Consider the following 12,825-nt stretch of genomic DNA (forward strand, 5'->3'; position numbering starts at 1 on the left):
ATGGCAGTTGTTGTGATAAATCGCTAACACAGATTTGGTTTCAGTTTTATTCAATCGTCGCGTCGTGCTGGTGATCGTCATCAGCTCAACCGTACGGCGGCGCGCAGTTTAGCCGAGCGGCTTCTCGGATTTTCGGCCACCTCCTCGTCCGTCGGTACCATCACGTGCTTGTGCATCTGCTTCCAGTGCGGCTTCATCATCTCCTGCATCGCCTCCGTTTCGTGCGCCAGCGTGTGGCTAACGTACTGCAGCGGAACGCGGCTCGCAACATCGTCCACCACGTGCCCGGTCAGATGGCGCTTCACGATCGTGTCCTCGAGCGAGTGGAACGCGATCGTTACCAGCTTGCCGCCGGTACGGAGCAGATGCTTCGCCAGCACCATCCCGTAGTTGATTTCGTTCAGCTCGTTGTTGACGAAGATACGCAGCGCTTGGAACGTTTTCGTCGCCACGTGCGCTGGCCGGCGCAGTTTGTCCTGGCGGAAGTCGTACGTACTCTGCCCGCCGGCCGACTCTCCCTGGCTCAGGCAGTGCGCCACAATGTTCGCCAGCTCGGCCGTCGTTTCAATGCGCTTCACCGTGAACCGTGCATTCACGATCGCGCGGGCAATCTTTTTCGCCTGCTTTTCCTCCCCGTACACCTTGAGAATGCGCACGAGATCCGGTTCCTGGATGCGTGCGAGCACCTCGGCCGCGGACAGCTGCTCGGGACAGCGGTCCCGGTCCATGCGCATATCGAGCGGCCCATCGTGCGAGATGGAAAAGCCACGGGCCGCTTCATCGAACTGCATCGAGGAGCAGCCGAAGTCGAACAGCACACCGTCGAAATGCCGCTGCCGATCAAGCCCTTCGACCGTGCGCAACAGGGCCGGAAGTTCGGAAAATCGGCCCAACAGCGGTACGATGCGGCCGGGAAACTGTGCCGCCATTTCACACGCCAACCGGTGCGCGAGTGGATCGCGGTCGAGGGCGACCACCGTCGAGCCGGGAGCGGCCTCGAGCAGGGCCCGCGTGTGACCGCCCGCACCGAACGTCATATCGATAAACACCTGGTCGCGCTGTGGCTCAAAAAACTTTACCGTTTCCGTTGCCATCACGGCCCGGTGAAGGGGCGCTTTGGCACCGGTCGCTGCCGCCGAGTAACATCTTCGCGCGATGCCGTTTGCTCTACCTAAACTAGTTCGTCCTACTATCGCTACTAACGCCACTGCTCCTCCTAAACCGCGCCACACCATCTTGCACCCCGTCTATTCTTTCTTCTTCTGTATAATCTCTAGGAACTCGGTGGACAACACTTCACGGCACTGTTCACCGGTCAGCCCGGTGGCGGTCGATTTAAGGGTGCGCGGGTACCGGTTCGCGTGCACGTCGTTGACAATATTTTCCAGCGAGTGGAACTGCCGCTGAAGACGATCGTCCTTGACGGCGACAATGTTCGAGGAGCCCAGCACGGCCGTCAGCTGATCGCGCAGATACTGTCCCAAGTCGCGGCCCACCTTACTCTTGTCGACCGGCCACCGTTCCAAAAGGCTCAGGAAGTTCTTGTAGTGCTGGGACATAGTTCCGTGGGCGCTCTGCGATTGGGCAGGGGATGATGGGAAAAAGGTGTAAGCTGTTTTGATTAAAAACCGGTTTTTCCTGAATGAAAAGTGGGTGCATCGTGCAGGAGTGTTATGAATTACCTTTTGATTTTGATTCGATGCGCTCTACATCTATGCACAATTTCCGCAAGCAAGGAAAGATTACGCCAGAGATGAAATCGCCGTGTTTTGGGACGGGAAAAACTGCCAATGCTTTGTTGTGACAAGTGGACACAGGGATTTCGTACGGTCGTACGCAGTGACAGCTGTGAAAAGATGAACGCGTTGAAAACAAACATGTGACATCCTACACACTGCGCTGCTTAGAATTTCAATTTGAAATTAATTCAGAGACGCGTGTATTGTTTTACTCTGTGTTTTTTGAGTCGATATCACATTTCGTTCTCATCAAAAGATACAAACTGTTATGCAAAATACTTTAATCTACTACTGGCCCTTCAATTATTTGGCTGGCGCAACGAAATGCATCAATACATTTCCTGATACAGGAATCCACACCCCTTGGCCAATATCAATAACGATAAAATTACATCCGACACCTGAGCCCTGACCGGGTGCCACGAGCTGACACGCGATCGGTTGATATTTTCCAAACTGCGTTACGCTTCACATCGTTCCGCGACGTTTGGCAAACGAATGCTCGAGAGTGTCTCCGCCAACTTCGATATCCGATATCGAACGGGCGGGAACCAACCAGCCGCAAGGGCATGGCCCTGGGTGTTCCGCTCCTTGAGAGACAGACTCCAATTGACCAGCAACGGTTGATACGTGTTCTAAAAAAATGCCACCCTCTTGCGATGCGGTACAGAGTAATTGAATGGGTGGACGAGGAGATAGGGCAGTTGCGTTAGGTTAGTTTGATTAATATCTTATTATACCGTCACCGGGTATTTTTCCGTTCTGTTGCACGAACAAACTGTTGAACGATGGTACACTGTCAAGCAATCTATTTTTCATACGCCCTTTGCTTTGCTTTTGAAGTACCGCTGTCCAGTACGGCACAGGTACATACAGCACCATGTACCCAGCGTACCTGTACTTCCCCCTTCGAACCCACCTTTCTTTTCCATATGCCAGTGCGTGGCTGTGTGTGTGTGCGTATATGCGGTATTGAAAATAATCTATGCACTCTGCTTTGCAGTTGGATTCGTTCAGTAAAAGCTGTCGCTGGAGGAAATGAGTCACCGGCAGCCTGTTGCTGAAAAGCGCGCCAAATGCACAGTTGACAGTGGCACCACCGAGCACGGAAGGTTGGTGGTCGGAGTTTAACTTTATGGTGGCATTTTTCGTTCGTTCTGTGCATGTGTATTCAATATTTGTTAAACTAAAAGCTAAGGTACGTAAGTAGAAGAAGGAAGGAAGGAGATGATTATATTTGCACATACAACCAGTAGAGTGAGAGAGAAGAAAGCAGCACGCAGAGCAAAATGTGGTTTGCTTGGATGTGTTTCAGAACAGTAAACAAACAACAAACCCTCTTTGTCCGGTTTAGTTCAGGGTTACTTTCCCATTCAATATAATTGTTTTCTTTTTTTTTTATTTTGTTGTAATATTATTTACAATATTTTATACACAGGACTCATGCCATTAACGCATGGTGGACTTTTATTTATCACACGTTACCAAATTGTCAAATATTTGCTCAAATGGTTGCGCGGATTCAGTCGGGAATCGAACCTCGGCCGGCTCAGTACATTGGAACATTATGTTCTGCTTCTTTTTGGCGTAATGACCATGAGAAGGGCCATTTTCAAGAATTATGTTTAGCCTGTCCCTTTGGAGGGGATGATGATGATAATAGACCGATTGGAGTTCGATTCTGTTCGGCCTTGTAGGATCCGTCACTTCTATCGAATAGACCATCTGGCATCCCCTGTTAAGTCGAAGACATTTATGGTATAGATAATTACATACATTGTAATTTAAAAATTCGAGTTACTTATGTTATAATTAATCGCCTAAACCCACAATTTACCATCCTTGTGTCAATTCTTCACCTATGATTCCCAATTCCAATTGGCCCCGAAATCGTTGCGATCATTGCGTCAATCCTACATTTCCCCCCTTTCGCCGTCCCCATCCCGCGTCCCTGGGATGTCTTGGGGAAATCCGTAATCAACCATTTCCTGCCACTGACTTACTGGAACCGTCCCGGGGACGCGCTCTGACTGCATGCCAGCCAGTACGTCGACTGCGTAAGATTAATGAATCAATGCGCGGGGCGGTATCGTCATCATCACCATCACAGGGCCCCTTCGCTGTCACGTGTGTGTCGTATCTGGTCAGCTTTATGCGAAGAGTTTTTGATTAATTTGCCTGCGAGCATTCCGTTTCTTTTTTCTCCCACCACGGCTGCACGTTAGCCCTATCGAACTGGCTGGCTGGCTGGCTGGCTAAGGTTAGCGCGTTCGATTGAACTAATTTTAACCACCACAAACTGTCGCAGTGCATTATTGTGCATGCTTTCGATTGGTTTCACTAGGAATTGGCGGACAGATATCGGTATTGGTTTTTAGCTTGGGACTACGACCAAGGCCATTTTGTAGAACGCTTTTCATTTAGCATAAGAGCTGCCTTACGCATTCATATTAGAGTGGAAGTTTTTTGAGATACGTTTCCTTTTTTTGCGATTTTTACGCGTATGCGCCACACCCCTGAAAACAGGCATGGAACTATAAATAAGAATTTTTGTGCTTTGAGATTAAGCTGACCGATATTCTAAGGTTCTCTAATGACTCTAATGACTTCTAATGGGGCTGGCTAACGATCAATTGAAGAGTTATGTAATACCAGGCTCGATCCATCTGAGAGTTGAACCCAAGATGAGCATGTCGTGTAGCCCATGAACGACACAGAACTCATACGCGTATGAGAGAGGAGGCACACGCACGGTCCGGTCCATACGGGGGTGGAACCCCATGACGATCATCATGTTGTGTAAATCGTGCGAGTTGATCACTGCGCCACAGGACTGCTGTGGAAAAACATCGCTTCCCATCGGCTTGAATAAGCCTGTTAGTTAATCTTGGAGGCAGTCGTCAACAAGTACGACTGAACAACATGCCCGTCATGGGTTCAAACCCCGAATGGCACCATACCCCCATACGTTGTACTGACACTATCCTGCTATGGGTAATCAAAAAGTCACTGAAAGGTAAGCCTACTAGTGATACAGGCAAGGCCTTGACCGATCAAAGTTCCAGTACCAAAGCAGAACGATTGGTTTCATTTACCTCTTTAAAAAAAAATAATAATTTTAATTCTTACTATTCAATACATTCATCATAGCGAAGCATTCCTTCGTTACAGTTAAACTTTTTGAAATTATACATATATTGTTTATACTTCTGCGATCACCTGAAAATGCTTTAACAGATGCTGCTTTATTAACAAATTAGCGTTTAAAATGTATATAATGCTCAAACTAGAAGCCATGATAAGTTTATGAAGGATTGAAATAGCAAAAAAAAAACAAAAACACTTTTAAACCCAGTTAGGGTACGTCTATTCAAAGCGTCTGAGAGACGAGGACTGTGAGGGATCGTCATCCCTATACTGTTACCATCCTACCCACTGTATAAGCCAACCCTTCCCCCTATCACAAGCTGATAGAGGACGAAACCGCGCAATCCTTCTCACTCTCGCGTTCTCGGTGAAACTGAAGCAAACATCAGTTAAAAAGCTCCCCCAGTGCCCTCCCACCTCTCTGCCGTACACACATTTTCACGCTCCGTTCGTGGCCGTGGCCGAATGCGGCAGATGCGATAAAGCAGCAGCATGATTGCGAATGACACCGGGCGGGGACCCGCGTGTGCCATCCAGTTGCGCGCTCACAGTTTACCACCGGATCGCCAGTGCGCGATGCTCCTTCGGCACCTTCGCCAATCTGCCTTCACTGGATGGAGAAGAAAGCAGCAGCCAGCGGGTTGCGCTCTCGCCCCTTCAACCTTTCAACCACCACTAACAGCCACCCGCTCACCGTCGTCCTTCGGCAGAGCGTTTGATTTTCATTTCCAAGCGCACCAGTCGAGGCTCAGTACGATCGGAGCACTGGTCGAGTTCGGCACGGCAGCACTAGCAGCAGCAGCAGCAGTAGCATCCCGGAAGTTAACACTAGCGATCCTACAGCAGCATCCTGACGCGATCGCTGATAGCTGGGCAATAGAGAGATCCTGCAAGAGGCAATTGCTACCGACGCGTGCACTACTACTCCACACCTGCGACAGTTTCGACAGCAAAATGCTGAACGGTGCAAAGATCCTTTCCGGCACGGATGTGGCCAAGTGAGTTTTGTGAACGTCTTTTTTCACTTGTTGTTGTTCTTGCTGTAGCCTGCGGATCTTGCACTGATGTCTTCAACGTGTGTGTGTGTTTTTTGCAGAGAAATTCGCGAACGGCTGAAGAAGGAGGTGGCCGAAATCCGACGCCAGGTACCGACGCTTGTGCCCGGGCTCGCGATCGTGCAGGTCGGTGGGCGCGAAGACTCGAACGTGTACATCCGGATGAAGATCAAGGCGGCGGAAGAGATCGGCATGTACGCCGAGCACGTGCAGCTGCCCCGTTCCACTACGCAGGATGAGCTGTTGGCAACGGTAAGTAGTGATCACTTCCCATTCCCTCCACCCACCCCCTTCCCACCACCACGTTGTGATAAGCGCGAAGACGATGACGCGAAGCGTTCGATTTGCTGCTGTGTTTCCAAAACATCTCGCAGTGCGGTGTGGCTGCAGTTGCCATGGTTCTATTGGCGCATGCAAATGCATCGGATCGCAGGGCACTATCACACTTCGATGCGCCAATTTCCGGCGCAATGGGAGCGTGCAGTAATTTGATGGAAAATCTGTTGACACCTTTGCGCGCGCGCTGTATCTGAGCTATTTGGGGCAGCAGGCTGGTGATTGGTGCAAGGAACAAACGGTAACGGGGGTTGATTCAATTAAGTTGAAGTATCGCCGAACTCGTACGGCAGCTAGAGGAGTGTACGACGATCGAGCGGATGAAACGATCGCGATTAGCACAGCACGACGATTAGCGGGCAGCGGGATAGATGTGGATTTATACGATTCAAACATTTCCTTTACACGGTGGTGACAAAATTAATGCTCTACTAGATCGTTCAATGCAAAGTGGGAAGGGGGGGAAGAAAACATGAGTTAATCCGACGGTTGACATTAGCGATCCACCGTTCGCGATCGTCCCGCATGCTTCGATTGCATATGCGTTAAGCTTGCATTGGGACAACATTGTAACGATGCTAGTAGTGTGGTTAGTAAATGATGCTCACAGCTGGGGCTCGTTCACCGAACTGTACTACATGATCGACGGATCGATCGTTTAGCTGCTTTCAGCATTAAAAAAACAGGACATATTGCACCCTACCCTTTCCGATTAGCTCAGTGCGTTGCTACAGCCTGCGTTGGCTCTGACGCAGGAAAGCAAGTGGCCGCGACGGTTGTTGTTTTTTTGCCGCCGCGATGCTTTCTTATCAGCTCGAATCAAGGTCTAGGAAGTTTGAAATCTGCTGCTCAAAGGGTGTGCTAGCAGGAAAGTGAAAGCAAAGCACAGTATCATCAAATGGTTCAATGTTTTGCTGTAAAGTGTTGTGCAGTTTTGGAATTCGGTATTATTAAATTAGTTTAAAAAGAGGATCTTTATTGCAAATTCTGAAAAGCAACAAGTGCAAGAGTTAAAAGTACAAATTTAATGTACTATTTAAGGAAGTGCATGTGCAAACCAGCTTGATTCTATTGTTTCTATCTACCGGCTAAACTCCGGTCAACTCCAACTCCGGAACACTTCGAATCTTTGGATGACTCCGGCTTCGGACGACTCCAACTCCGGATGACTCCAACTCCGGATGACTCCGGCTCTGGATGTCTTCGACTGGTTCCGGATTTGAAGGAGTCGGAATCGGAGTCATGGGTGCGCTCCAGAAAGTACACCACTAATTTGAACGATAGTTTATGACGTATTTACATGACTTGTTTTGCTTACGGACATGGTGATAACGCGTCACAACCATTCGCGTAATGGTGTCACAGGTTTTAAAAATAAAGCCAAAGTGCTGATCGTTGTCGATTTAATTCCGATCTATGACCGTGGCCAAACAGCTCGATAGATCATACCTAAAAACATGAAGCTTCAAAACGCTTCATCAGCTGCAAAACGCATTCGCTTAAACTATTGCTTTAGCCCTGATACCACTCTGTCAACAGCCGATCGCCGATCGGAATGTCTTAAAAAACGACACCGTTTAGCTAACATTAGGCAACCCTAATGTGTGCAAGCGCCATGTACCATGCATCACGCCAACACGTCGTTCACGCCAAATATTTCAATAAATTGTCCAGAAAACGAGGACCCACCACCAACCGCCCACCACCCTCCCTTGCGATGATGCATCTTCCCCATGATCATCGTTTTCGCAGATGCATCCGTAGCACACCACCACCTTTGCCACGCCACTGCTAGCGATCGCGGTTGATGTTGATTTAAACTAAGTGCTCGTTTCAAAAATAACGCCACCATTAACATATCACGCAGATCGGGGTCTTGTGCTGGTGCCAAAAAATGTGTTCTAATGGACATTGGAGCAGAGGTGAGCCTGTGTCGTGTGACCGTCCGTGTGATGCACAAATATGCACAAATATGCATTTGATTGATTTGAGGCAAATCCCGAGGAGCTCCGTGGTGGTGGTGGTGTTGGTTGTACTCTTATCGGCACCTCGTTTCAACAGCCAAGGACGATGGCCGTATGCTGTGATGAGCACATATAATAGCATTGTTTGTTTGTCAAATTGCCTCTTCCACCAGGTCAAACGACTTAACGAGGATCCTTGCTTCCATGGCATCATCGTGCAGATGCCACTCGACTCGGAAACGCCGATCGATGCACATCTCATTACCGATGCCGTCTCGCCGGAAAAGGACGTTGATGGGTAGGTTAGCCTGAGGTACATTTGAGGAAAGGCTTCCGGGCGACATAAACATGCTTCCCTCTTTCCTTGCCTTCGCAGCCTGAACACGATCAACGAGGGACGCGTCGCAACGGGCGACATGTCCGGCTTTTTGCCCTGCACGCCGAACGGTTGCATGGAGCTGATCAAGCGCACCGGCACACCGATCGCCGGCTCGTACGCCGTTGTGATCGGGCGCAGCAAGATCGTCGGTACGCCGATGTCGGAGCTGCTCAAGTGGGCCGATGCCACCGTCACGGTGGCCCACTCGAAGACGAAGAACCTCAACTTGCTGATTAAGAAGGCGGACATACTGGTGGTTGCCGTCGGGCGGCCGGAAATGGTACGGGGTGCATGGATAAAGCCCGGTGCCGTCGTCATCGACTGTGGCATCAACTCCATCCCGGGTGAGTGTTGCATGTTTTTTTGTGTAGAATTCTAATCTTTCAGCATCAGTTCAGGAGCAGCACTTTCGTTGGCAACCATAACGGGTGCCAACGGGAGATACTCTGAGTTCTTTCCAATCCTGCTGATCATATTCACATCGCTTTCCTCTCGTACTGTACCATCGCCCGTGGTTGGTTAGTGACGCTTCTGCTCGTAATCATCGCATGTTATCAGTAACCATGTTTTCGGTACCACGTCGAATGATTTCGGGCACACCACTCACCGTCCTGATCAATAGCATTTCACTGCTCATTTCACCACGTACCGGAGCCGTAGATTGTTTCGCGAAAAAGTCTGCCAACGGCGTGGGTTCCATCCAGGCTCTCATTCTTTGCACACGCAACCGCCGTTCGTTCTAACAACTTCCCCTTTACGCTTTCTGCTCTCTCCTTCGCACGACCCTTCGCAGACCCGACGAAGAAGAGTGGCCAGCGGTTGGTGGGAGACGTAAAGTACGAGGAGGCACTCCCCGTTGCGTCGCACGTTACGCCGGTACCTGGAGGCGTCGGGCCGATGACGGTAGCGATGCTGATGCAGAACACCGTTCAGTCTGCCCAGAGAGTTGCCCGGAGATTGATCGAGATGGAGTTCCGCTGGTGCCTGAAGCCGCTGCCACTGAAGCTTACCGAACCGGTTCCGAGGTGCGTGCCCGTGTGTGTCTATATGTGTGTGCCTGTGTGTTGAATAAGTTCGAATAGAGCTTTATGTATTGATCTTCCTTTTGTCGCTTTCATTCTACACAGTGACATCGAGATCGCTCGTGCCCAGGAGCCGAAGGATGTGGCGGTGCTGGCGCAGGAGATTGGGCTAATACCGTCGGAGGTTTCGCTGTACGGCACCAAGAAGGCGAAGGTATCGCTGAAGGTGCTGCAGCGGCTGCAGTACGAGGGCGATGCTAAATATGTCGTAGTCGCTGGGTAGGTGTTAAGAAAACGCGTTCTAGCGCACGACCACGTGATCACCATTGACCTTGAATTGGGCCGAAAACGGATGCCTCGTACACGGAAGCAGTCCACGCTACCAGAGCGAGCATGATTAGCGCTCGTTGTGCTTCGCTTTTATTATCGTATTAAGAGCTACCCGTCTTTTGGCTGACGGGGCTCATCGTGAACGAGACATGAGCCATGTTGAATTGCGAGTTTCGTTATCAGAGGACGGTGAATAGGAGAAGATTGTTCTGTTGCACCACGTAGCACATCCCGAACATGTCTAATGCTTGAGAGATTCTTGTTCAATGACAGCCACTTTAATTCCAATAATGCTGCTGAAAAGGGGCTTTACATTAAGGAAGAACACTTCTTAAAAACAGTATTTTTTTTACTCTTATTGTTGTAAAATGAATGTTTTGTTGTAAAGAAGCACTCTCCTTCCTAGTGATTGCATACGAATCTAACGACCGTCTAATAATAGCCTATCTCAACAGCCTAATTACTGCATACGTCTGGTCCACGGACTGAGGCGCTGATTTTGAGAGGAATGATTTTTTTCTTTTTAATAGCTTGTTGTTTTGTGAGGTCTTAACCAGAGATAATGATGTCCATTGCACTGGTACAACGATGGCATGATCATCGGAAGGGGAGGTGGATGACGTGAAAAAAAAAATCCCGCTTTGCTAGAGTTCATAATTTTCAATGATGAATGACAATTGGACCGAATAATTAATGAAACACAAAGCTAACTGATATCGATTCGTCACGTTCCAGAATAACGCCCACACCGCTGGGAGAGGGTAAGAGCACTACGCTGGTCGGCCTGGTGCAGGCCCTGACGGCGCAGAAGCGCTGCAACTCGATCGCCTGCCTGCGGCAACCGTCGCAGGGGCCAACGTTCGGCATCAAGGGCGGTGCGGCCGGCGGTGGCTACTCGCAGGTGATCCCGATGGAGGACTTCAATCTGCATCTGACCGGCGACATACACGCGGTCACGGCGGCGAACAATCTGCTCGCCGCCCAGCTGGACGCCCGCATCTTCCACGAGGCGACGCAAACCGACCAGGCACTGTACGAGCGGTTGGTACCGGCGGTGAAGGGTTCGCGCAAGTTTGCCCCGATCCAGCTGCGCCGGCTGAAGCGGCTCGGCATCGAGAAGACGGACCCGTACGCGCTGACGCCGGACGAGATCCGGCGCTTCGCCCGGCTGAACATCGATCCGCACAACGTGGTGTGGACGCGCGTGCTCGATGTGAACGATCGGTATCTGCGCAAGATCACGATTGGGCTGTCGCCGACGGAGAAGAACCTGACGCGCGATACCAGCTTCGCCATTTCGGTGTCGAGCGAGATTATGGCCATCCTGGCGCTGGCCACCGGGCTGGAGGACATGAAGCAGCGGCTGGCGAAGATGGTGGTTGCCTTCGACAAGGCGGGCACGCCGGTCACGGCCGACGATCTGGGCGTGACCGGCTCGATGATGGTGCTGCTGAAGGACGCGATCGAGCCGACGCTGATGCAGACGCTCGAGGGTACGCCCGTGCTGGTGCATGCCGGCCCGTTCGCCAACATTGCCCACGGCTGCTCGTCGATCGTGGCCGACGATATCGGCATGAAGCTGGCGGGCAAGCGCGGCTACGTGGTGACGGAGGCCGGTTTCGGCTCGGACATTGGGATGGAGAAGTTTTTCAACATCAAGTGCCGCGCCTCGGGCAAGGTGCCGAATGCGGTCGTGCTCGTGACGACGGTTCGCGCGCTGAAGATGCACGGTGGCGGCCCGATCGTGACGGCCGGTGCGCCGCTGCGCCGCGAGTACATGAGCGAAAATCTGGACCTGCTCGAAAAGGGCCTACCGAACCTGCTGAAGCACATCGAGAACGGGCTGAAGTACGGTGTGCCGGTGGTGGTTGCGATCAATGCCCACGGTACGGACACTGCCGCCGAGCACGAGCTCGTGCAAAAGGCGGCAAAGGCTGCCGGTGCGTTCGATGCGATCGTTTCGAACCACTGGGCGAAGGGAGGGGAGGGTGCGGCCGAACTGGCCCAGGCCGTCATCGATGCGTGCAACCGGCCGTCCGAGTTTAAGCTGCTGTACGATCTGGACATGTCGATCGAGGACAAGATCGTTCGCATCGCGAAGGAGATGTACGGTGCCGGCACGATCGAGCTGAACAGCAAGGTGCGGGATGCCATCCGGCTCTACACGGAGAAGGTAAGGGAATCTCGTTCTCTCTTCCCCTTTCTTTCTGTTCGGTATACATTAAAAGAAAATGGTAAAATTTATATATTTCGCGCATCGTTGCAGGGCTTTGGAAAGCTGCCCATCTGCATGGCCAAAACGTCAATGTCGCTGACCGGTGATCCGAGCGCCAAGGGTGCCCCGAAAGACTTTAAGCTGGTCATCAACGATATCTGCCTGTCGGCCGGTGCCGGTTTCATCGTGCCAATGTGTGGCGAGATTTCGAAAATGCCGGGCCTGCCTACCCGTCCGTCCATCTTCGATATCGACCTCAACACGGAAACCGGTGAAATCGAAGGACTGTTTTAAAATGCAAGCAAAGCAGGAAACAGTTTTTAACCAAAAACGCAATCACGTTCAACGTTTCTAACGTGCTAGTAGCGACCGCTACCACCATCACCACCGCAACAACACATCGTGCTGTTTGGTTGTGGTGAAAGGGCAGCTGATGGCTTATTTTTGATCGGTAGCTTACACACACACAAACAATCCTTTGCTTCCCCCTCTTTTTAGACTATGAAAAATAAAGTAACAAACTAACTTCATTGACAAATTAATTCTGTTTTAATTTTTTTGTAAAAATGCTGGATCCCACTTTGCAGTCCAGAAGAATTGGGCGTTGGGCTGTGTTTAAATCGAATTGTAATACAGGT

The 12,825-nt window shown here is 50.8% G+C and overlaps 3 protein-coding genes across 8 annotated transcripts in view; 1 reads left to right on the forward strand and 2 right to left on the reverse strand.

The window, feature by feature from the left end:
• The window catches only part of LOC121601014 (C-1-tetrahydrofolate synthase, cytoplasmic), a 56,041-nt gene extending 43,312 nt beyond the window's left edge, over positions 1 to 12,729 (forward strand). For all 5 annotated transcript variants that reach the window (XM_041929803.1, XM_041929810.1, XM_041929819.1 and 2 more), the window contains 8 exons: positions 5,597 to 5,884; positions 5,983 to 6,193; positions 8,415 to 8,539; positions 8,618 to 8,964; positions 9,414 to 9,645; positions 9,748 to 9,921; positions 10,708 to 12,145; positions 12,239 to 12,729. In XM_041929803.1, coding sequence (XP_041785737.1) covers positions 5,597 to 5,884; positions 5,983 to 6,193; positions 8,415 to 8,539; positions 8,618 to 8,964; positions 9,414 to 9,645; positions 9,748 to 9,921; positions 10,708 to 12,145; positions 12,239 to 12,481 — 3,058 coding nt within the window. In that variant the 3' untranslated portion in view covers positions 12,482 to 12,729. The remainder of the gene's footprint in view (positions 1 to 5,596; positions 5,885 to 5,982; positions 6,194 to 8,414; positions 8,540 to 8,617; positions 8,965 to 9,413; positions 9,646 to 9,747; positions 9,922 to 10,707; positions 12,146 to 12,238) is intronic.
• LOC121601047 (probable methyltransferase-like protein 15 homolog) lies at positions 8 to 1,235 on the reverse strand. Its single transcript, XM_041929849.1, has one exon. It carries the CDS (start codon positions 1,233 to 1,235, stop codon positions 81 to 83), a length of 1,155 nt encoding a protein of 384 aa, XP_041785783.1. The 3' UTR covers positions 8 to 80.
• Positions 1,248 to 1,791, reverse strand: LOC121601070 (ubiquinol-cytochrome-c reductase complex assembly factor 2). Of its 2 annotated transcripts, none has more exons than XM_041929882.1 (2): positions 1,683 to 1,791; positions 1,248 to 1,612 (listed from the first exon to the last, which is right to left on the reverse strand). In XM_041929882.1, exon 2 carries the CDS (start codon positions 1,557 to 1,559, stop codon positions 1,248 to 1,250), a length of 312 nt encoding a protein of 103 aa, XP_041785816.1. In that variant the 5' UTR covers positions 1,560 to 1,612; positions 1,683 to 1,791. The 2 variants fall into 2 exon arrangements, with proteins under 2 accessions (XP_041785816.1, XP_041785809.1); XM_041929875.1 differs by having other exon boundaries at positions 1,248 to 1,574; positions 1,683 to 1,778.
• Positions 12,730 to 12,825: the final 96 nt, after the last annotated feature.

The sequence above is a fragment of the Anopheles merus genome, chromosome 2R (genome assembly GCF_017562075.2).
Source record: "Anopheles merus strain MAF chromosome 2R, AmerM5.1, whole genome shotgun sequence".
Classification (NCBI taxonomy): domain Eukaryota; kingdom Metazoa; phylum Arthropoda; class Insecta; order Diptera; family Culicidae; genus Anopheles; species Anopheles merus.